Source organism: Rhea pennata, chromosome 6 (assembly GCF_028389875.1).
Source record: "Rhea pennata isolate bPtePen1 chromosome 6, bPtePen1.pri, whole genome shotgun sequence".
In the NCBI taxonomy this organism is placed as follows: Eukaryota; Metazoa; Chordata; class Aves; order Rheiformes; family Rheidae; genus Rhea; species Rhea pennata.
Window position 1 is genome coordinate 11,921,198 of NC_084668.1, and position 25,609 is coordinate 11,946,806.

The 25,609-nt window shown below is 39.3% G+C and overlaps 1 protein-coding gene across 1 annotated transcript in view; it reads left to right on the forward strand.

Moving 5' to 3' along the window:
• MYLK (myosin light chain kinase) overlaps positions 1-25,609 on the forward strand; it is a 151,559-nt gene that overhangs the window by 18,474 nt on the left and 107,476 nt on the right. Inside the window, exons 2-8 of the mRNA XM_062578956.1 lie at positions 8,636-8,843; positions 12,402-12,450; positions 15,166-15,331; positions 19,058-19,223; positions 21,627-21,663; positions 22,194-22,768; positions 25,388-25,591. Coding sequence (XP_062434940.1) covers positions 8,636-8,843; positions 12,402-12,450; positions 15,166-15,331; positions 19,058-19,223; positions 21,627-21,663; positions 22,194-22,768; positions 25,388-25,591 — 1,405 coding nt within the window. The remainder of the gene's footprint in view (positions 1-8,635; positions 8,844-12,401; positions 12,451-15,165; positions 15,332-19,057; positions 19,224-21,626; positions 21,664-22,193; positions 22,769-25,387; positions 25,592-25,609) is intronic.

Consider the following 25,609-nt stretch of genomic DNA (forward strand, 5'->3'; position numbering starts at 1 on the left):
GGGTCCACAGTGTCTTCCTTACAAAGAGGACTACTGATTTCTAAGAACTCTCTAATGTATTACTGTTTTACGTATTTTTCATTTCTGGTGACATATTTTGCCCATGACCACCATAATGGCCATGACCATTTTGTCCTTGGGTACCTGTATTCTTACACAATTAGAAATTGTGAGATGCACAAGCAGTTCAGTAGACCTGGTTACATACTTTTCTTCTAAATTATCTAAATAGCACATACATGTAGTGTCAGTACTGGTTTATGGTCTAAACTGAAAGCATGTTTCCAGCCTCTCTAACAAGTCCGAATGAAGCATGGCAGAGTCAGTGAAGCAAGATCTAATGAATTTTCATCACTATGAAAGAATTCTGTGTGAGAAAACTCTCGTCTTTTTGCTACAGAGTTTTAGATTGTCAGTACTGAGCATTAGGGATGGAATAAACACACATGCATGACAGAGAGTAATTCTTCCATGTGATCAAATGATTTCCACACTTTCTAGGGTGACTGGACTTTTTGCCAAGGAGATGCACAGACCTTTTCAGATTGCCAGACAGCAAAATCAAATTCAAAGGATGGATCTCTCCAGTGAAAATATACAGATCTTTATCTTTCCCTAGCTTCCATTTCACCTGAATCCTGCAATACAATCTAGATATTAGACCCAGGATCTGTAATCTGAACCCTTTGCATATGGATTTATGATATTATGGATTTTTAATAGACTTCTAAAAATAAACTGAAGTATACTGTTCTTCATTCATATCCCCATATTTGTGCACAGTGGACAAAATGAATGAGAAGTGCTCAACATTTGCTGTTTTGTTTTAAATCGGTAAAAAATACACGTTATTCAGCATATTATGAAGTTAAGCCAAAGGTTTTTCCGTGAGATTAAGAAGAGTCACGCTTCCTATGGCACACTAAAGGTTATATTGCAGCAGTGATTTTAAAGGAGCAGTCTTTAACCAAGAGGGAGAATGTGCTAAGTCTCTTTCACCTTCTGACTCTCCTTACACTTGCACTGTTTTATGAATGGCGTCTTCAGGTAATTGTTTTTCATCTCACATCATGGCAAAGGGAACACTGAGGAAGACGCTCTGTGTTGGTGATGTAGCCTATGATCTCTCTACTTGAGACTGTAAGAGAATCTGAGATTTTCAACATCGACACTATTAAAAATATCAACAACAGTATCAACATCAGCTGTATCAAAGAGTTCAATTTAGCAGAAGTTTTCTCTTCATTGCCACAAGTGAGAACCAAGCAAAGCCTGTATAGTTTGAAGTTTCTGTAGGTAAAACCTAGAGACAAGCTTAACATAACTACGTATGGCTTGATATTGCTTAAAATAGAACATGGTGACTGCAGAGACGGGTTATTTGGAGACTGGGGAATGAGTTGTAGCATTTGGAGGTGCTTTGCAGATGTTTTATTCTATTTTCTACTTTATTTTTCTCTGTCTCCTGCCCTTTTCTTTTTTAAAGACAAGAATCTGTTTGAAGACTTCTGTTGTCGGTTTTCTGTCACTGCTCCACATCATTTGGGAGAACCAGATAATTTGCACACACCAGTTGTGCAGGCTTATGTCTTCTGAGTAGTGTTCCGGTAAAGGCTACGCCCAGAGAACTAATTTATGAGGATTGTATGCACATGGAAGAAGAAACCTAAACACCAGATGTAATGTATCAGAGTTTAGCACTTAAACAAAAACATACCCAAGGGTTACAGAAAGACCAGTATTGTTTCTTGTAGGTACTATAGGTAATGCTTTGAAGTGAGCTATGTTTAGTCCTACTAATATATTCCATTTTTGTTTTAAATGAGGCTATCATAGATTCTAGACTACTCCACAGAAGAGGTATCATTATTTGCTTTGTTTGCAAGGTCATAGATAAGTCCACAAATATTTAACATGTTCATGTTTAACCTTGCCAGGGAGGTTCTCTGTTTTAGAAGCAAACTTTTTAAATGGATAAACTATTCTTGATATATGGTTTGTGTGTGTTTAAAGTCTCAGAAGGAGCTTAACAATGTATCATGTTCGCTTTCCTTTATCAAGAACATCTGTAGTTCATTTGTCAAAGTGGACTGCAGTTCAGACCTGACAGAAGCATTGTTACAAGACTTGTGAAATAGGTGTGCTGTCCAGAATCATATTTCCCACCTGCCCTAATCAAAACAATAGAATAAAACTATAGCATCTATTAGATGGAGTAATATTCATGATGCTCACATCATAATCTCTACAGTTTTGTCATACTTTTCTTCTACATACAATTCTTCTACATACAATTCTTCTAAGATTGACAGAAATAGTTCACATGCATATGAACTATAAGAGTAAGAAGTGGCTTTTTTCTTGTTAGAAAGCAAACTGGATAGGGCATGTGCTAGAGTGTACCAAGTTCTTAGCATCCTCTACTAAGTCTGTTCTCAAGCACTTGATTTCTCTCACAAGCCTTTTGATGAAGATCAGGATACAGAAACTCTTAGCTCTTAATTGAAGGCAGGTAGAGGACACTGGTTAGAGTTTGATAACTATGGGAACCATCTCTTTTTTTACATGACCTACCAGGAATATCATAAGCCACATCCACAGAACAGCTGTTAACTGCCTGGATTGGATCTTTGGGGCTGCAGAAAGGTACTGGGTTGCCTTCAACTGCTTGACCTTCAACGTAATCCATCTATCAGGTAACTTGGAATAAAATGATCAGTTTTCTTCTTTGCTGATACCTAGATATTGGAAGGAGAGATATACCGTAAAGTCTCTACCATATTTCAAGTGTAAGTAAGTTGCTATATGATGCTTTTTTCCTACGTCTTCAGTTCTTTGAATAGAATTACATTTAAAAATTTGTTATGCTACTTAATTGCATTCTTGTTTTCTTGATACTGTCTGGTGGATCTATTGATCTCTGAATGTATTGCTTAAGTTTTGCAAAAGGCGCTAGTATTTTACCTTCTGCTAGATAATGAGTAGCTGCCAGGTCAAGTCTTTACTTTTTTATGGCCAGCTTTTATTTGAAGACAGCAGAATAAAGATCAAACTCTGTCAACCACTGCAGGTGTTCTACTCTTCCCTTCCTTCTTAGCTCAATTCTGTCTTGTTTGCCTCTTAAGTCTCCTCTTGATGTGGCCCCTAATGAACTCTCCAAATCATAATCTCTGAAGGAGCTCACTGGCAACATCTATTAAGTGTAAGTGAGGCTGTCTTCTTTTTATTCCTTTTTTAAGTTCAGATCTCTGTAAGCCTTTTCAGGGCTACAGTTCCAAAGAGTGATTGGTTCCTAGTTGAACGTGGCAATAAGACAGAGGATGGACTGCAAAGGATTTTCAAAAAGCTAGCTCTCTCTTGTGATATTTAATGTTAAGATGGGTAACCATCCCAACAAGCATCCCTCCTACCCTTCTGCTAGAGGAGTTTGCTGCTGTCAGACATTATCTACCAACCAGTTTATCTTACAGTCTTTGCTGGGCAGGGTTTTCTGTGGAAGACTCCTTTTTCCCTGCAGGAGGAATGAATAATCATTAGAAAGAAAAGATACAGTGAGTTACCATGTATTCATGGTAAAAATGAAGGGTTAAAATGATGCTAATGTCAAATATGGCAAGAAGGAATCCAGCCTTACATGACTACACTTCAACCATTTGCTGTGGTTTCTCTTGGAATTCAATGTCCGTGATCTTATAGCCATAGTCTCTTCCAGCTTTGTTTTCGTGACAGTCCAACTAATCCATTTTTCCTTAAGGCAGATTAAACTTCATACCTCTCGTTCCTGATAGGTGTTTGTCTAATCTGTTCTTAAAAACCCACAATCATGGTAAACTTCCATGTTTAGGTATGTTCATATATTGTATTATATGAAATGATCTTTAAGAGGAGCATTATTTTGAATGGTGACTTCATGACAGTTGTCCGTTTGCCTGCCTTTCTTGGTAGAACTTTTGTTGTCCCAGTCGGCATACAATGTACTTTTGGGGGATTTTGCAATCCAAGACAAGCTTTTGATAGGCTATTTCATTTCTTATCTCATTGTGCTGTGTGTTGCTATGACCTTGAGTAGCAATATGTGACATTGGGACTAAATTCTTTTCAGTTGTCCCATGCGACAGGACAAGAGGCAATGGGCAAAAACTGAACCACAGGAAATTCCGCCTGAACGTGACGGGGAATCTGTTCACTGTGAGAGTGACAGAGCACTGCAACAGGCTGCCCAGAGAGGTTGTGGAGTCTCCTTCTCTGGAGATACTCAGAGCCTGTCTGGATGCAGTGCTGTCCAACATGCTCTAGGTAACCCTGCTTGAGCAGCGGGGGTTTGACAGGATGATCTCTAGAGGTCCCTTCCAGCCTTACCAATTCTATGATTCTATGATTCTGTGACATATATCTAGTCCTTAACATCAAGCACTGAGCACTTCAGCTAGTGTAATGAGCAGAATATTAGAATATGTCATGTAATGTTTGCCATCATTTCCAGTAGTCTGGAGGTGCTCTAGTCAGAATGACTCTCACTCAGCAATAGTACGCTCTCCAGCAACGTTCACTGTTATCTACACTTCAGATTATTACTAACTGTGGCTGACTCTTCTGGATGCTCTGGGTTTGTGTTCGTTGTTAACCTCACGGGAGCCAATGGTGGTTACCACAAAGCAGTACATGACTCTAAAGGTAAAAGCGTAAACTAAAAGAGTGCATCATATTAACCCTAAATTGCTGCTGCAACTATGATGCATCTGAGCAGACAAACTGCTGTTGTTTTTTTTTGTTTTGTTTTGTCTTGTTTTGTTTTTTAATTGGTACATAAGCAGCCATTGTGTGGAGCATAGCTACTGGCCAAGTTTTGGAAAGTCTTTCTTGCACTTTGGAATGGTCAAGGAAAAGAGTCATTGAACCTATTTGTCTGTATTGGTCACTGAATGCCTGTAGGCTTGTGAAAATGGAGTCTAGTTTGTAGGAAGGTGTTTTTGAATGTTACTGTCCTTTGGAAGGATAGCTTCATAGATTTGTTGTATTCTTTTCTTTTTCTTTCTTTTCTTGGGGATCTGAGACCATCCGTTTTCAATGGGATTCCCCTAGGCCTAGATGCAGAACTGAATCTAGAGAGCAGAAGTTTCAAAGCAACAGCTCTTCCCTCTTCCTGTGTGGATGGATAGAGCAAAAGGCCTGTTTTGTCTTAGCAGACTTCTTCAGGAAGGCCCTAAGCAATTGATGGGTCCGGCCAAAACCTCAAAACCCTTGTTTGTGCTAATTCGGGGGTTATTTGCTGCTTGCTGTCAATTTTCTCCTTGTTAGCATTGTACAGCCAGTAAAGAAAAGCCATAACCTCACTGGGACTGGCAATACTCATATAGGCCAGGCTGTAAATAAAGGTTATAGCCCTCTGCTGCTGGGCATTAAATAAGCAGATAAATTTCTCTTTGCTGTGGATTATTCAAGGCAGATGTTTTTACTGATTCTGGAAAGGTTAGGGAGGAATATAAAACCTGCTGCAGTTCTGGAATTGATCCATTAGGATCAAAACCTAGTAACTAGTGATTCGTTTAAGGGTTCCTGACACTTTTATGGCAAGACTGTGTATTTCAGAGAGGGCTGACTCAGTCTGAAACACATTCCAAGCCCAAACCTGAAATAAATCCTCACAGAAAAGCGGTTCTGTAAACTTCTGCTTTCCCATCATTTCATTTTCATCAAAAAAATGAACGAAAAAAAAATACAGCATTTGGGAAGAGAATGACTCAAACTTTTGAAAGGATATGGCATGCTGATTGCCTGCATTTGTAATTTTCTGTGTGACATTTCCTAAGTGTAGAGGTGTGCATGACCAAAATAATACAGATGTAGGAAGCATGAAATAAACAGACGTGGAAGAAATGGTAAAATACTTAAAATAGGCTCAGCTGTGTGATATTGGATGGGCATATGTAATTATCTGCCGGAACTTAATGGGCCAGGTACAAATGGCCTCATGTGGTCCAAGAGGGACTTAGGAATACGGTAAAACAAAAGCAAAAGTGGAAGGAAAATGCTTCCCACTGCTTCAACCCCTTTAGTTCACCAGGAGAAGTGATGGACGGTTTGTACTTCAGCCATTTGAAGCTGGATAAAACAGTATGTAATAGAAAATACCAGACGGAATGATTGTGAATTGGAAAAATAGTAAATATAGTAGGTGAAGTGTAATTAATGACTTGTATTCATAGGCCAGAATCTCCTCAGCAGCTGTGAACTGACGTGGCAAACTAACATTAGTCAAGATGTTGTGATGTAATGCACTGAGGTGGCGGTTCTTCATGTCAGCCCGAGTGCTGCTCTGTGGATTTACTGTATCCCCCTTGAAATAGCAGTTTCAAAGACACTTTGCCTAAAATATTTCAAATTTAAGGAAAACTTAAGTTAATATTCATTAGAGCAGGAATGAGAAGTAGAAACGCCATTCTAATGGATTCTTTGGCTTGGTAAATCACTTCATCTCTTTGTTGCTCTCTTAATCTAGAAAGAGAAGATAGGTAGGGCATTACTAAAGTAATAGTCAGAAAGGGCTCTCTGCTACAACTAACTTTCTGTACCAGTGAGCATATTATCAGCACACAAATGCTAGACTACTGTAAAAATGACATCTTCATTCTTCATAGCCTCCTTTTTGGGAAAATGAGATGCGCTGGGAAAGATATCCCTTCTGGGAGCCTGCTCTGTGAGTAAGCACTAAACCGGTGTGCTGAAAAGTGCTAAGGGGCATCACTTGGTGGAAGCTACTGTTTTTTAGATAGCACAGGAAAGAAAAGGCACAGCCACAGAGAGCTCTAAAAAGATGCAGTGGTAATTTTAAACAGTAACCAAGACTCCTTGTTGCGCAGGATCCCACAATTCATTCATCATAGAACATGGTTATTACATAGGTAAAGATAAACTTAGAAAGAACTTGAGAAGTTTGTACCAGAAGTGGAAAGTTTTTCCAGCTTATTCAGTGTATTTATATGCTTGGCAAACATTAACATCCTGTAACAACGTCTTGTATAATAAGTAAATAGTGCCAGGAAGAAGGGATCACCACATCGCTAGCAAAATTAATTTGTTCAAACTGATACCCAATGAATTAAAGGAAAGAGAAACATTTCTGGCAGCTGTAAATTAAGCTCTGACAGATGAGAAACCCAGCTGGAGCGAAGTGGGGCAGGATTAAAAATGACAGGTCTGCAAAGAAGAGAACCTAGGAACAGGTAAGGCTGGTTGGCTAAAGATTGCAATTTGGGTAGTAAGTGTTGTGCAGCAGAAGGCGGCAGAGCTGAAATGCTGAACTGAAAAAGAGAGGAGGCTGCTGGGAGAAATCTGGACAAGGCACAACCAAGCCTTCTTCAAATCAAGACAGGTCATCAAAATTTTGTCCACCTGGAGGCTGAGGGGCTTCCTATTCGGTTGTCAGGTTTTGATAACATGGGTCAGAATGCAGCATTGCTGCTTTCTCAGTGAGCAAACACAGCTACAAAGAGTACGCATCCCACTTCATCTTGATCCACTCAGTTACTTTATGACATTTAGGCAAAGGATCAAAGAGCTGGAAGATCGAGAGCTAACATATCAGAGTGGGGAAAAGAAAGAAGGGGGAAATACTGTAATCAAGAGTTGTTATGACGACTGAGGAAGTGTTGTAACAGTTAACACATACTAAAGCAACCTTCAAAGACAATGGCATCTCTTATAAAGTAGAGGAGGAATCTTTGCCTGATGAGTTAATTCTGTGGGGAAAACTGGTATATGTCTGTTTTTTCCATATTTTTATCAAAAAAAAGGAAAAAAGACAGATCCTCAGCTGTGTTTCAGCCACCTCATTGAAATCAGTGATTGTTGTCAGTTTTGCCAACTGAAGGATCTGTCTGCAAATCTGGAGGTATCATTAACATGGCATTAATGTGGGCAGGAATATATTAATACAGTAACTATTTAATGAGCATAGGACTGCTTTATGTTGTTGAAATCTCTTCTCTGGGCTACCAACAGATCACAAAGCTACTTATATGTAGCAGTATTTGTGACTATATCTAGGTCTTTATATTCTGCCACCATAACTTCAGATTGCCTCTTAATGGCACTTCCTCAGATGGCAGCTTCTTATATTCTGCTTTTAAGGACCGAGACAATAGTTGTCAAGTGAAAGTGCCTGCATCTCTTGACTGTATATTGGCAGGAGTTACCACTTCTCAGCACACCTGAAAACTAGATAGATCCATACAGATTTACAGTAGAAGCCTAATCCTTGGCAACCATGATATAAATGCTTGATCTATATACCTTGCATATTCAGAGGTATGGCAAAAGTTCTGCTTTTGAGTGGGAAGCTGAGTGTGATTGTTCTTTGTTAGTGCCTTTGATATGTCTGCAGGCAAACAGATCTAGAGGAAAACTTTTGGTGCATAGGTATCCATCTGCTGACTAGTCTTATGACTTTAACAGTTCGACTTATCCAAGAGTTTCTTCATTTCATTAGGTTCTGCCATTTGGCTTGCAAAGAGTATGTGCTTAACAGCTCCTGTGTCAAGAACTTTCCACTGCATTGCTGAATGCCCAGCATTTCTTCCTAATATGATCATCTGTTGTTTACCTTCTTTCTGCCTTCTCTCTCCCATCTTTCCAGGTCAGAGGCTACCCAGAGCCTCAGATCACGTGGTACAGAAATGGGCACCCTGTCCCAGAGGGAGAACATTATATTGTGGACCGCAGCATTCGGGGGATATTCAGCTTGGTAATCAAAGGTGTGCAGGAAGGTGATGGTGGTAAATACACCTGCGAGGCTGCAAATGATGGTGGTGTTCGTCAGGTGACTGTGGAATTGACAGTGGAAGGTAAGAGCGTACTTACACTGCTATTGTGATGATTACAGAGTTTCACTGAGTGGACAAGGTGTATTAAACTGTCTGGTTAAGATCATAACTGTACATACATGGTTTCTAACTGGAGCAGGAGTAAGACTTATTAATTGTATTGCTGTTGTCTTTGGGAGAGTGATCTGACAGGACTGGAAGGCAGAAATCCCATTGTCCTAGCCCTCACTCTAATATGAGCACAGGGAGTAGGGTGCAAAGTCCTGTATTTAGAGAATGTTTTGCTAATTTCTAATGTTACTATTTTTGCATGCTATACTTAACAACTTTCTCCATCCTTCATCTCCTCTGGTGATCTGTAAGCTATGAACGGTATATTAACCCTATTCATTCACAGGAATTTTCTTGCAAAAAACTGATAAAATATTTTGAAAAATTAGGTGGAGGCTTCTGTCAGAACAATGAAAGCTTTGACATCTGTGATGTAGTTCATGTTCAGTGGCACACTGTATTGCCAAGCAGGGTAGAACGTATTCTAGTGAGGGAATATGTGATTACTGTGAATAACATTTATATTTTATATTTTCTGACCCCTTAGTAGTAATCTAGCTTTACAAATTAAGATTGACTTCATATTGGAGACTATGTTGCATATCAAGGACCTGACTGAAGCGAGTAAAAACTCTTACATTTGTTATCGTACAGATACTGGATTCGTACTTACAAAATTATAAACAGGTTACAAATTGTCTAAGAAAATGTTTGTGAACAGGATGTGTATTTTTCTAATCCCCCAAAGAAGGCAGAAATATTCTAATAGCTGTAAAGGACCTCTTTTTTCTAGAAGCTGGGCCATCAGTTTGAAACAGCCCAAAAGATCTTTCAGAAGTTTCATGAAAGAAACAGCCATCTTCTGCCTGTCTCTTCCTTTTTCCTCTAGGAGAAGAGGGATTCTGACTGTACGTGTTCTGCTTGTGAGGGGCAAAGTTTGAACCTTCAACTGCTGTGAGCAACTTTGTCTTCTCCAAGCTCCATCCTCTCTTTTGATTCTCCCTTCCATTGATTTCTCATCCAGTGCTGTGGTGGTTTTAACAGCCTTCCTGCTACCATATCTGAACTACTTGTTATATTAACCTTTGATTGATGTTCCATTCTTGGCTTTACTTATGGGCTTTCCTTCCTGGGGTCTTAAGAGAACACTGGTTTGGATTCCTTTTTGAGGTTGTCTGTGGGGGTGTCTTCTTTGCCCCTTTCCTCTGAGTTGCTCTGTGGCTACACTCAGCAGCATAGTCAGCCTGAGCTGGCTCTGGTGGAAGGGCTCAATGGACTAATACAATTCCATTTTATCACTAAATAAATATCTTTTTTTTAAGTGGCAGCCATCCATGTATCCATCAAGCATCAATTTTGCAATGTGTATGATTATGTGTGACTCCCAACTGAAACCTGTGAAGTTCTATCTGCTGAAGTAATTGTTGAAACTAGCTATGTATGACTGTAAAATTTCAGCTCGTACAACACGTAGTTAGTTTTAGCTAGAGCTGCTCTTTTGGTGGGATTCATCATATTATGAGCTTCCCTTCAAATTAACTCTCTGCTAGTCTAACAAGAGAACCTGCACCACCAGTGCTGTACAGCCTTAGGAGGCATGCAGTATAAACAAGAAGGGGATAAACAAGATGAGGGAACAGGCACGGAGCGCAGAAGTGCTTTTCCCCGGCATCACATAGTAGTGACAGGCTGGGTTCACGAAGGCATCAGCCTTGCTCTGCCTTTCATCCTGAGATGCGAGACAAGATGTGGGCTGACAGACGTCACATTTCTAGGATGGGGATAGCTCATGTAAGATCAGGTAAGAGCTGGCATTTGTCTCCATGTCTTCTGAGACCTTTCTGCTCTGTTTCTCTGCCTTTCTCAGAGGGATTTTACATTTTAAGACATTTTGCAGGGAACTACATGTCTATAGCTAGATAAAGTACACATTCGACTTCAGATGTGTATGATGAGGCACCAGTTACAAGAGTCCTGGCCTTAAATTCATTGCTAAATCTCCTTGATTTTCATGGAAGTCACCACTCAGGACAGGAGCAGAGGCCTGGAAAGTAAGGATTTTCTTTCAGGCAGTAGAAACTGTGGCAATCTTGGATGCTTTCACAGTGTGAAGAAACACACTGTGAGGCAATGGATTTCTGGAGGTCTCCATGTACGCTACCATTTGCAAAGCAGAATGCCTGGTTGCAGTTGCGTACTTAATGTCACATGGGAAACAGCTAAGATCAAACCTAGGAGTTTTTAAGAGAACATCTGCATGTTAGATAGTTGCAAACTGCCAAATTTAAAACGTAAGGAGTGACACAAACCCAGGGAAGGATAGAAATCCATAGCACTACCTCTGTCTTTGCAATTTGATCATGTCAGAGATCTGCTGAATATCAAAGCTTCTCAGGTCACAACTTTGTGTTAAATCCCAGAAGCAAAGCAAATTAACATTTGGGTTCAGAGTTAAAATCTCTTTCAGAAATCCTTGGAATACACACTGAAATATGCGTAGCTCTGGCATGACTGTTGATGCTTTCTGTTCTAAAAATCATTCAGAATATTTGAATGATACTTTTTCCTATTCTAAAGTTGTCCAAATGACAGCTTGCAAGGAGGCAGAGTGTTTTTAAACCTTTTCTTATACTGGTTGTTCTGACCTGTTTTTTGCTATGCTTTAAAAGCAATTTGATGGCCCTACACAATGACTGAATTTCTCAGAGTTTAGGAATTACAGTGGTCTTTATTCTGATAATCCTGCTATGGATCCTGATAGCAAAGCGCAAAATTATTCTATATTCGGCAAAGGTATCTGTATAGAGTTGACTACTACCTTAAATTAGTGAACCTTTCTATACTATATGACTGGCCTATCTGAGTGCTAATATAGATTCTTATAAAACTCTAGAAGGAAATTTTTTCGCGGTACTGGAGTTGTTTGTTTCATATTGTCACTCAGGATCTATCCCACATCACTGCCCCCTTTTTTCTGTGCCAAAGCTAGCAGGAATTCTCTGTGCAGCAGATGGCACTGAGCTTACATGGTTTTGTGCATAGAGTGATATTGTGTACTCTGGCAAGTACGATGCACTGTTGTGCTTCAAAAATAATCATTTCACAGAAGAGGTAGTCTCAACAAACACAGGAATAAAAAACAAACAAGCAAAGAAAATCCTCTTCAGGAGTCCAAAACCCTTTTCTTATGTAATTTGAGTTAGTGCTACACTATATAGATTATTTTTTATTTTTTAATTGATTTTTTTCATTTTTATTCACTTATTTTAAAATGTTTTTGCACAAGTAATCTGCAGCGTTGATATTGCTGAAGCCAAGGGCTAGCTGGCAACTCTGTAAAACCTGCTCTTGAAGTTGGAGAGCCTAACTTTAGACTACAGTTGACATAACCTTATTCTGCAGATGTTATTTTTCTCTTTATATTTGAAAGCTGGAGAAATGCTTATTTTATGTAGGCCTTAGTATCTATAATTCCCGGTAGTCTTGGCAAAACTTCTGACTTCCTATCTTTTTGTCCTATACTTACAGGAAACTCCTTGAAGAAATTCAGCTTGCCATCCAATGCCAAAACTCCTGGGTAAGCAGTCTAGCAGCTCTGATACTGTTAAACAGAGACCCAAATACGTTTTCTTAGGAAAATGAATCTTTTTAAAGAACAGACACTAATCTTTTCAAGAGCCTCTTGCATTCTCTTTTTATTTCTGATTCATTTTGAGGGCTGGTCAAAAAGGGTTCTGGTACCTCAACCAGTAATTCCTCATTGGAAACATATCCCCAAGACTCATCTCCTGTGGAAGAGGCAGGGGTAGTGGAGAAAGCCAAAACCTGGCAGTTACTGCAGATGACTGCCAGTTCTGTACAGCATCACACTGGAATAGAATAAAGAACGTTTTTAACTGGCTGGTGTGATTTCTCCCATGTGTAAGATGAGGACAGCAAGAATGGCTGGGTTGTCAAAGGCAGCGCTAGCTGACTCCAGCAGTTCAAAGTCCATAGCCCCTGTAGAGATCACCTCATCAGAGTGATTAGTAAGAAATTAAATCAGCTGAATTAAGCATTCTCTCATATTTAATTCGACCCTTTCTGAGTAACACAGTGAGCAAACTGTAGTCTGATAGAAAGACTTAATTTATTCTAGAGTAATTTTTAGCAAGAATGGGTTGAAGTGGTGATGTGCACTGACCCTGGCATGCAGGAGTCTTCTTTCTGCTGTGTACTTCTGCACTTTAGTAGGCATTTACAATTAAATGAACACCACTGCTTTAAAAACCTAGACCCGTATGTCCCAACAGTTGAGTTTATTTCTTTATAAATAACTTGAATTTAAGCAGGATTATGTGTGATTTACGCCACTAGGACTGAGTCGTCCTAGAAAACTTGAACTAAAATCAGTGTTTCTGATTGTGTTAGTGGTCAGAATACAGATAATTAAAATTGAAGTATTTAATTTCTTCATTGCTATGAATACTGTTTATGTTTTGATTTTTAGAATTGACTAGTAAGTGAAACTGAGTAATTAGGAAAGCTCTCTTGTGGTGCTGTCTGTATTGCAGATGTACTACAGAAATGCACATGATAAATAATGAAAGCAAGAAATGACAGTCGAGGTTGCTGTTAACTTTTGTTTTCCATTCAGGCTTTCCAAAGAGCTACTATAATTTATTGCATTGCATGGAGTTGGAAGGACTGTCCTTATTTTTCGTCCTCATATGTTTTGCTCTTTTTAAGCCTATTAATAATAAGGCTTGGAGGATTTATACCTTCCATAAACATGGAGGAAGGAAGAGAAAAAGATTGTAAATTTCTATTAGTATACGTCTAGTAAACAGTTGTAAACCTGCAGGGTGTAATAACTGATTTTCATTTAATGTGTTAGTATACATGTATAAATATATGAATATAGGGACATCATCTAAATGTTGTCACTAATGAAAAGAACTCTTTAATAAATGTTTATGCTCTTGTTTAGAGATAGCATGAGGAAGCAGACAGTAAAAGCCACCAGCTATTTAATTCTACGTTGGAGGTTTTCCATTTTAGCATGTTGCAGTCACTCTTCTTCCCAAGATTTTTTACTATTCCTCTTGTCCATGTAAATCCTTTTATCATGATCTTGTCTTACTCAGAAACCTCAAGTTGCCTATAAGGCAACCATCATGTCTTGGCAGCACCTTGTTCGACTGAGGTGATGTGGTCTCTGTTAGTATCTACCTCATAGAAATGGAAAGGTATTGACACATCTCATTTGCATGGGGTAAGACGCCATCTGGAAAACAGGGCCCTGAAATGGTTTGATTTGCTTGAAATTGAAGGCTTAATAAAAAAAAAAAAACAAAAAACACCATCTGCCATCTGCTAGTGTGTGTCTTGATTCTAGCAGGTCTTCAGAACAAAGAGTGCGAGTGTTCCCTTTGACATTAACGGATATAAGTTACACTTTTTTTTGTCTTGCTACAATACTGTTTGATGTTTTATAGCTATATGACTGAGGTTTTTGGACTGTAGTTACTGTAGTTCTGTTACACATGTTCCACAACTGTGCTGTCTATGCAAGTAGAGCTGGGCCTTTACACGTAACAGATAACTCTTTGCCATTCACTTGGATCGGTGTACTTTGCATCTGTGTTCTTTTCATGTTTGCTTTGCAAATATTGTAGTTAATGTGATTCCAAACAGAAATAGTCCCTAAACTAATAATCTCTACAGAGATGCTTTTCATGTTTGCTTTGCAAATATTGTAGTGAATGTGATTCCAAACAGAAACAGTCCCTAAACTAATAATCTCTACAGAGATGTTGCATCAGAGGTGTTGCAAAAACAAATTGCTGATTCATAGTCACAAATTACTGTGTCATCACGGTCAGTGTCAAAACCAACAAAATGACAGCTCTGAACAGTGAACAAGTATGCACAAATAATCTAACTGTAGATGAGTCAAAAACAGGAAAAGGGAAAAACTAAATGTATGGCATGTTTGCTGTGATTTAGTTTGCCCAGCTCTGGTTATAAGCACCTTGAACTGTCCCCAAGGCTGTATGTGAGTTGTGTGTATGCTGGATGAAGGCTCATAGCATCATACTATTCATTGCATGAGGAGGCAAGAGCAGTCGTCGCCAGCATTGCATTTCTCCCATTGGCTGAAAACCAATACTGTGTTAGGCTGAAAATTTGGTTACTATTTGTGAGATATCCTGGTTGGCAGACCACTGTTTTGAAATGCTTCCTGAAGTACGCTCTAACCACAGGAACTCCTAGTTCTTCTATGAAAGTAGGATGTTGACTGCCTTTCCAGGGGAAGACTTACCGTTCCATCTGTGGAGCACAGACCAAGCATCTGGGGAGAGAGTCCACCGAAGTTTGCTACAAAACCCAACAGAGTTGTTGTGCGAGAAGGACAGACAGGCAAATTCTCATGTAAAATAACAGGACGACCTCAGCCTCAAGTAACTTGGTTTAAGGTATGATTTCCCAAGAAATAAATTTTTTCTTTCTGCCATGAAGTTTCATGCCTTGAAATGGTGAAATGTGTTTGCTACTGTGGTGTAGTAAATTGTCATGGTAAGAATTTACGTACAAGTAGGAGGGATATATTATCAAACTGAATAAACATGCAAAAGATAATGTTCTTTCACAATATAAGCTTCTCTTTTATCTGTCTCATAGCTGTACAGAGACATCATCTGAAAGCACCAAACAAGATTCAGGTTCCATTATAAAAAGAGCAGATATGAGACATTTCTGCCCAAAGATCTTACTAACTAGACAAGACAAATAAGCAAAGAGTAGGAAGTGTGAATATTATCATCAGCTCTTTCTTTAAGAGAGGGTCTGCAGGGATTTAATGCCAGGACTGTGGTTACAGAGGAGTGTCTGACAGCTGTGAATATTGCAGCTGTATTTTCCAAGTTCCATTTCAGTTTCAAGCATGAAGTTCTTTTTCTGTTTTACTTGTGTTGATTTTACTTGTACATTAGAATTAAGAAGATATTTGAAAAGAAATGAAATCCAAATTGAAAAAGAAATGAGCAGTTTAGGCACTAAGAGACATGATTTTTTTGGGCATGCACGATTGTTTTTCACAAATTAAAAAAAAATGTCCAAGGCAGATGAACAAGTTTATCTGTTTCAGTACTACCCTTAAAACGGTGGTAGCAGAAAAGAGTTTGGCATATAAAGTAAAAAGAGGCCTGAGCTAGGAACTTACGCTCTGCATTAAAACTGAGAATAAACGTGTCTTTTACTAAAAAAAATTTATAAATGAACAAATTTCAAAATCCATTAGACTATGAAAAAGCACTGAAGACTTAAGTCCTAGTGCCCCCTCTGGGCAAATTCCAGATTTTCAACTTCTTTTTTTGTCAGTAATGAGAGGGCTTTCAGGTGATAATTAAATATTACACTGATTAGGCCATTTTTACTGAAACTATTAATGTTTTAGAGAATTACAATTAATTTCTATAATTTGGAAGAGCAAATTTGTAATTAATGTATTACCTTCCTTCTTCCCTTCAGCCTTTAACAGCCAGTTGCTTTATGTATAGTGTCAAAAGAATGGAAATGCATGAGCTTTTCTCTGAGCTTTTAATTTCCTCTGGTGTTTGTAGATTTTCTGGGAAAAAAACACACAAAACCATTTAAAGAGTAAGAGAATGCTTCCAAGTTACTAGCTGTTTTATTCCAGACTCATTTTTGTCTGTAATACAAGAAGGTGAGGAGACACCTCAGAAAATGAGCAGCCTTGTGCTGCGCAAGTAAACACTGAGACATGTCTCCTTCAGTTGGTGGCTCCATCCAGAATCTGCTTCTCCCATCGGCTGCTGTCTGTTCTCCTGGGACCACCAGCTCTCCAGGCAGTCTGCAATGCAGCTGCTTCACAGCTGCGACAGCCTGTTCCCAGTCCCAGCAGATTGGCTCAGTTTCTCCAGCCATACAAGTCAGTGCAAAACAGGATTTGTCATTCATTTCTCTTTGTTCAGGGCTGTGTGTTAAACAGCGAGTAGAGATTAGCAGTCCAGCAGCTTGAATCTATAGTTCGATACTTCTTTATATGCATTTTTTGCAGTTCTTTACAGGTTATATTGCACGTTTTGTAATAGATTGTCAGCTTCTATAATGCATCATTCTACAATCTGTCATTGATTGTCTGATTAAATGAACTAAGTATGAGAAGTTCATGTTATTAGCAGCTCCATGAGTTCTGTTCATGTGTGCATCCTTAAAAATCATATCCGGACACTTGCAGATCTTCATATACTACTCTGTAAAATAATACAAGTGTGTCTTTCAGAGCTTCTGTAGTCCTGCGATTGGAGACCTACAGAAACCCTGTCACACTCTGGAACTTACCTTCAATTCATTGCTGCAAAGTTTTGGTTAATTTTTTTTTTTTTGGGGGGGGGGGGGTCTGTTATTATTTTAACCCATATTTTGAGCACCAAGAAGCTTTTGTGAAGCTTTCTTTCATATGCTCTGTGAAGTGCTAATGTAGTGTTGCTTCTTATCAAGGTTTTAATGGCAGGTGTTGTGATGTCTTTGCATACAGTATTCATAGGCACTTGGCTCAACGGGTAATCATACATTTGCTTTGGTTGGTTGCAAACAAGCTCAGGCTCAGAATCTGTCTGGCTGTGTCAGGATGGTGCTGCAGATGGTGCTGGTCGGCGTGGTATATGAGTTCTGCCACAGTGTCCTGAGAATGAGCTTACATGGCTGCTGGACAACATCTGGCTGTGGCAGAGCCAACACATGACCACCTTCTATACAGTGCATGGCATTCTAGAAACAATTAAAATTGCTGTTTTCAGAACAAATGAATAAGATTGTTATGTCAATGTCTTTGTTAATTGTTTTCTTTTCCCCTTTTCTGGTTTGCCAAGTCACAAAGAACAGAAGCTGATCCTGTATTACCATGAAAACCCTGATGTGAATTAGCTTTTTTTTTCAAATAGGATTTATAGCACCAAGAGAGTAGTAAATTGATAGAGCCTTCAGGAGCTACAATGTCTGAAAATCAAACCCTTACTGAGCAGTGCTCTACCAGTGCTGGAGAAAGCACAGCTCTCTCTTCCTAAACCTGGGATAGGAAAAGTTGTGGCGCCTGCTATCTTGATCATTAATGTCAGGTGCTGAAGTAGAAGCATTAATTTGCTTACAAATGAGATGTTTGATCTATTATTTCTTAGAATTTAAAGGCAAAAAAATAGTTATTCTGATCATCTAGTCTTATCTATGTAATGGAGAGCAGAGAATTACATACATTTGTTCCTGCCTCAGAGCTTTTGTTTCATCTGCAGTATAGCTCTTTGAAAGAAACTCCATCTTGTGTTAAGTGTTGGAAATGAAGAAGAATGCATCAAATTTGCAAGTGAATTGTGTTAATCTTCCACACCTCTTACTGTACAAGTAGATATCTGACTTCATTTTTTTTAATCATTGGGTTGCATAATAACTTGGTATGGTAGACTAAAGACCATCTAGTAATACCTATCATTTTCCTGTTTAGATATGTTTAAATCTTGATGAAGATAGAGTCCCTTTGTGCCAGAACAAGAAAAGAGCCAAAGGCAGCTTTCTCCCCTCTATGTGTTCTCTGCTGTGGGCTTTTCTGGGGCGTGCAGGCTCTGCTGGAGGGTGCTGCTGTAACCCCGACCCACCTTCAGCTGGTCTACGCAAAGGAGCAGTGGTGCAGCAATGCCCTTGATGTCCTCCCTAGCGCCTCATGCTGCCCTTGTCTGGCTACTGCTGAGGTCTTCTTAGGCCTTTTCCTTGCTCTTAAAGTGAAACAGTGTAAAGGAGCTATTGAGAGATGGAGAACTACTCTCCAAGTTGAGAGCTGTTACTTAAAAATGTGATATTGGACTTTATGAAAAGAAAACTGATTTGAGCCCACCTGCAGTGAAAGGAAATTTTTCTGAGGAGATGGATGCACTAACTGGTGAAAAACCATAAGCAAACTGAGGTGAGGGGGGAATGGCAAAATGCAAGGAAAAGCCGTCTCATGCAGATATGAATTATACAAATTTGGGACACACATTTTTGTTTATACTATCTGAGTAGTATTCATAGAAGGAATTTGGCTGACAGATAGGAAAAAGGCATTTTAGTCTGATATTTAACCAAAAAATTGCTCTTTCCCCTCCTCCTAACAATAGCTATCTATCTCATGGTGTCTGTGATATTTGCAGGGTGATACTCAGTTGCAGCAAAGTGATCGTTTCAACATGTTTGAGAAAACAGGTATCCAGTTCTTGGAAATCCAAAATGCTCAGCTGATTGATGCAGGAATTTACACATGCACAGTGGTGAACAGTGCTGGGAAGGCATCTGTCTCTGCAGAGCTCACCGTTCAAGGTACAGGAAAGAAAGGTTAATGAGAAAGAGCATAAGTGAACTACAGACAGTCCTTTAAAACGTCGTTGGTTGTGTTCTCTGCATAAGTGTTCACTTTTTCCCAAGATCTTTATATCTGTGCATTAAATGATATTTTGATAGCTTGGAATGTGATACAACTGAAAACATTGTGTTGGTGCTATGGGAAACAACTATCCAACTTCTTTGTTGCAACTTCCCTTAAAACCAACTTTTACTATGGTTTTGACCTTCATGTATTTTGGACATAGATTTTAATTTCAGCCAAGTGAAACTTTGCCCTTATACTTCGTATCAGTAATTAATTTTGTATTTGTTGAGTCCCAACTCAGGGTGCATGTATATCCTAACTCCCAGGCGAGTAAGCAGTAGGCTTTTACAGTTGCTGGACCCAGTTAGATATATAAGCGAACTGTTGCTGATTTCAGCTGCAGGCGCAAGATCAGTGCATTACATGTGCCCCTAGCAGTGAAATTTTTGAGGTAAACTCTCTAGGTTCACAGCAATACTTTCACACTTTTAAGGTCAAGAGTACAAATCATAGTAGGATTTGCATTTGGGATTCTCAGAACTGCAAAGAGCATGAAGCTTGATCCTTGCTTACCCTCCCTGAAGTGGTGGGCTTTCTATTGTGTGTACAGCAGCTTGGAGAGATGATGCAGAACTGGGGTCACAAAGTCAGTTGTGTTTACTTAATATGCTGAGCACATCTCTGAATAACACGCACATTCTTTCTTGGATTAGCACAGGTCAACCAGAAGAAAGTGGTCTCCGGATTGTCAGTGAAAAGGGCGTTCTCTGACAGTGCACTTGACTAATCAGATGATTCCACTTACCTAACCACAATATCTAATTCTTTCATTATCAATTAGGTCAGGTAGTAGGAACTGCTGTAAAATGCTGGCAAACAATCAAGTGGCTCAGAATTACTGCTGTTGTTTTTTGTTCTAAAAAAAGCTATGCAAGCTCATATGTGGATAACCTTGTTCCAAGAGCTTCATTTCCCCCCCCCCAGGTTTCCATACAATGGAAAGCAGCAAAGGAGGGGAAATAGTCTTCTAAATAACAGGGTTGCATAACATTGTTTTGGGGACCAGTAGTTACTCAGCTTCCTTTTCTGCATTTATCCAGTCCATTTTCAGCTTTAATTTTCAAGTGAAACATTTCTGTAACTGTATATTGACAGGTTTGTTGAAGTGAGGTTAATGAGTTGTTTTGCTCTCTCAGTGCAGCCCTTCTTTATATGTTAAGTAATTTCTTCTGGTCACTGCAGACATTAATGCAAGTTCAAGCACTTAGATGTGGATTTTTGCTTGCAAACCATGGCTGAAATCAAGGTATCATCTGTCACACCTTTTTGTCTTTTCCCTGAGACAAGGACTCTGAAACCATATTTTTAGGAGAATTTGATGATGACTTTTCCCGGCAAATTCATTATTACAAGCCTTTCTGCTAGAATTTCTAGTCCCACAGCTAACAGCAGAGTGGATGCAACTTTCATCTGACCAGGAAAGAATATGCTGGATCCTGCAGTGTTAACCAGGAAGAAATGAAGAGATAAGATTGGGACTGGATCTGTAGCAGTGTTTCTCTCTCTCCCAACTGTTCATTAGGTGATGCTGTCCTTAGGACAGGGAGGCAAATACCATCTAGATTTGGGAGAATACATGGAAGCTTAAGTCCATATGAACTGAGAGACTGGTACAGGCAAAATGTGCACTCGCTTATATCCGTGCAGCTGACAATGGTAACTTGTCAAACCATATAACTTAGCCATGTTCCCAGATTTTGTGGTTTCGCTGCAAAGCAAAAAATGTTTTATGTTAGTTTTTGTGTTATTTGTGTTGAACGTGATATTCCTTAGTACCCAAGAAATGACTCAGTAAGAGTCTACACATGGGCTTAGGTTTGTCAGGGAGGGAGGTTATTACTATTATTTTGATTCTGTGTTTTATCTGGAGCACAGCTTCAATTTCACTGTGGGCATGCTCAGGAGTAGTGCTAATGATTTGTCTTTCTCCCACCTTGCATACTCTATGAAGTTCCCATAAGATTTAATGAGCTGTTTCTGAGGTGGAATCTGTTCCTGACTTTTCTCTCCCAACATAAGCCTTTCAGGCTGATGGATCATTACTTCTCAAGGGGCTTTATATCTTGCTAGATCCAGCAATATTTCAAAATGGACTAAGACTTCTTTGTGTCTCAGCTGAGCAGTTTGCTGTTGTCCGTATCAAATTCCAGGTGTGGTGGTAATCAATCTTGACTTCAATGTATAGGAAATATGAAGTGTGAAGGTTCTTAAATATATTCTTTGCTTGCAACAACTGAAATTTATGAGATTGTATATAGTATATATAACAGTTACCTGTTCTGTTTTTATTTCAGGTCCAGATAAGACTGACACACATGTTCAGTCATTGTGGTATGTTTTTCCTGGAGTACTTTCTCAGTATATTTAAGTATAGTGTAGTAATGATGACATTTACTGCATGAACCTCCCTCACAAAGTGATAAATGCAGGAATGAAATGTTCTAGTCTGTCTGTGTAATATATCTTCATGAAGGCCAATTGCTTTAGAGCCTTCAGGATGCTTAATCTGTACCAGCATGCCCTGGATGGGATTTCAGAAGTGCTTGTTTTCATTGTTCTAACTCCATTTCCATTGCAAAGTTGATCTCAAAATGCTGTGCCTATTCTGTTATTAACATTTGTGTGATTTACAGGAACATACTGTAAAATAAGGTTGATGTGAATGAAATTGTACTACCCTACAGCCAGAAATCCCCACATATTGGGTTCACCAGATTGGTTCTAACTCCTCCATAATTTACTCACAAAAGAAGGCTAGCTCACCTTCCTGCTAAGGGCTTGGACATTTGTATCATTGCTATAATAATGATTAGTCTTTATGCAGTGTCATATATCTGTAAAACGTATCATTTTTCCTTCAGCATGCCATCAAAACCAACAACACTTCCTGATAAAGCTGCTGAAAATTCAGAATTCAAACAGGTAACTAGCAATGGGATTGCTAAAGAGTTGAAATCCAGCAGTGCTGATATGATTGAAACCAGAGACAGAGTGTCAGCAAAGAAAGAGACCTTCTGCATCTCCTCCAAAGAAGTCAAAGACGGTAAGGAAGGACAGTACCAAGAAGCCAGTGTAATGTCTCCTCAAGAACCTAAAGGAGGAACAAGGGGATCTCAGATCTTGCAGAAAACTTCAAGCACCATCACACTGCAAGCCATTAAGTTGCAACCTGAAACAAAGGCAGAATCCCAGGCCACCTCTCTAAGATTAGGTGAAGACAGGAAAAGGGCTGTGCAGCCTGTGGTGACAGCTCAACAAACCCCACTTCTGACAGGGCAAGTCAGTCCAAGGAGCAGAGAAGTAGAAAACAGAGCTGGATCCCGGAAAGCTGTAACAGAGGAGAAGAGGGAGCCTCAAGGAATTCCTCCTCAGTTTGAGAGCCGTCCAGAGAGCCTGGAAGCATCCGAAGGACAGGAGGTTAAATTCAAGAGCAAAGGTAAAAGGATGAAAGTTCTCAGAGTTGTGGGGAAAGCTGAGTTCCCTTTCTGTGCATGGAGATGGAGAAACACTTCCTTCTTCACTGCAAGTTTCCTTCTTCCTAAAACATTTTGGAAATAAATGCAGAATCTCATGCTGTTTCCACAATACTCTACTCTGCAAAATTTTCAGACCATTCCACATTATCCATCCTCTCTTGCAGCTGAGTTTTCCTTAGATATAATCAATGCCTGTCTTTCTAGGAGGCAGTTGTAGGACCTCTTGTATGAGGGTGCAAGTGAGAAAATTAATTGTACCCTTTCCAGAATTGTACATAGTTATATTCTCCTTGAGCCAAAGAAATGATCAGCTAGGAAAATGTAATCAGTCACTGAATTTCCCTTGGGGCATCAACTGTTACCCCTTGTATTTGGTCAGCCCAGTATTGATTGTTAGATACTTCTAACAGTTTAAATGAAAACGTCAAAATCAAAAGGGTGGTTCAGAGTTTGTTCTTCAGAATTTGACCATGTTTTAACCTCTCGAAAGAGTAATGAGGGCTGCATTTTGCTAGTAACCTTGAATCCAGGGAGTAGATTTGGAACAGTTTGTTTTGTTTATTACAATTTTAGTAAAAATAATATCGATACAATATTATTTTTAATAACATTTGCACATTTAATTGTTCCCACAAGTGAGGGAGAAATTGTTTTTTGTATCTGTGGAGAAAAAAAATTCACAACAAAACCATGCTAATTGATTTCATTTCTTAATGGTTCTTGCCCCATGAGGAAAGAATACAATTTATATCACAACCCCAGAGAGTATAGAAGGGGAAATATTCCAGGCATTGTAGCACCTTTGGAATAGTTTATTTTTCAGATAGAGTAGTATTAAAAACCTCTCCCTCACTCTCCGTTAGAGCGTCTTAAAAAATATTGCAAATTTTAACTAATTCATAGTTCTGCTTGGTAGGGAAATGTAGTCCATGTTCTGCAGAAATCAAGGCCATTATTCAGTGCTTATTGAGGCTGATGAATGTCTTTTCATTTGGCTTCAGATCCAAAGCTCAAAGTCTTAAGCTGATTGGGGAAAGTCGTGGAAGATATCTGTAGGGAAGCTCCAGTGAAATCTCCCTAACTCCCTTTAATAACTAGTTAGTTTGGTCCAAGAAACTCTCTTCCCTGAGAATCCTCCCCGGAAGGTGTTCAGGCTTGTCTCCGCATGCACCTTTACTTCTCGGTTGCAATGGGCAATGGAAATGGAAGTGCTCTAACACCCATAAGAAGACTTCTACTTGCTGGGCTGTCAGCTCCACATGCTGGTAGGTCTGCAAGTTTACTGCAAAGCATCCAGGTTCTTTGATGCTTCAGGACTTGATTTTTTTTTTTTTTTTTTTTTTTTTTTTTTTTTTTAAATTTTCAGCGCCCTTCCAAATTCTTTATGGAATTGGAGAATCCTGTGCTGGATCTAGGGCTGTGTCTTTTTTCTTTTTTTTTTCTTTCTTTTTTTTTCCCCTCTCTCCCTCTCCTGCCTTCCCCCAAAGAGAAGGAATTAGAAGGAAAAGCCTCATTTTTTCAGTTTCTGGTCTGAAGCTCTGTCAGATCACTTGCGTCAGGCAGGATACTACTTTTACCTAAGAGTTCCTCTTCTTGATATGTCATTCCTCCAACTTTGTATTTTTAAAAGATTCAAAAGAACCTCTTCCAGTATATTGTATGTCTTTGTTGCTCTTCTTCCTGCCATCTCATACTGTCTGTACCCTCCTTCAAGGCTGAAGTGCTCTTGCTATGAGCAAAATGGTCAAAGTTGAGAATGAGTATCAGTAGAGCGCCCTGCTTGCTGAAGAAAGGGAGGAATGGATTGGAGACTTTGACATCCTTTCCTCTACTTTTACACGTGACAGCTAAAGCCCCACAAAGCCCAGACATCTCTTGGTACCACCAGAAGCCAGTCTGTTTTTCCAGAGCTCTAGCGTAGGCAAAGCAGGCAGTGAAGCCATAGCTGTTTTATTTCTGCTCTCTGGCAGTTCACTGTTCTAGGAAGCTGCCTGCTTTACCTGCTCCTGGACCCTAGTCTGGGGAAAAAAAAGAAAAAAAAAAAAAAAAAAAAAAAAAGAAAAACAGCTATAATAACTGTTTCTACTGCAGATACCATAGATTGCAATGTGCTAGGGGTTTTTCAAGCTGCCAAATATTTATTATTTTAAAAGCTGGACTGGGTGAGCAGTTTTGGAGAGTCAGAAATATCAAACTGTCTTCTTGAAGACAGTTATGTGTATTACTTCACCACAGGAAGTTCCTCCTGAATATGAGGAGGAATTTCTTCACTGTGGGAATGACAGAGCACTGGACCAGGCTGCCCAGAGAGGTTGTGGAGTCTCCTTCTCTGGAGATATTCAAAACCTGCCTGGATGCAACCCTGTCTACTGTGCTCTAGGTGACCCTGCTTGAGCAGGGGAGTTGGACAGGATAATTTCTAGAGGTCCCTTCCAGCCTTACCGATTCTGTGATACTTGCTCATTAAAGTTTATATGATTATGTATGTGTAAAGTATACATAATTTGCAACAAAGCAAATAATAGAATTACAGTGAGGGGAATACCTGTTCATAAAAATTCAAGTACCTGATTGTCTAGTTTCAGGGAAACCAAAACCAGATGTGGAGTGGTTCAAAGAGAGTGTACCTGTTAAACCTGGAGAAGGGGTCCAAATATATGAAGAAGATGGAATTCATTGCTTGTTGTTAAAGAAAGCCTGTCTGGGGGACAGTGGATCTTACAGTTGTGTAGCTTTCAACCCCAAAGGCCAGACTTCGACCAGCTGGTTGTTAAATGTCAAAAGTAAGTAAGCTCTTAGGA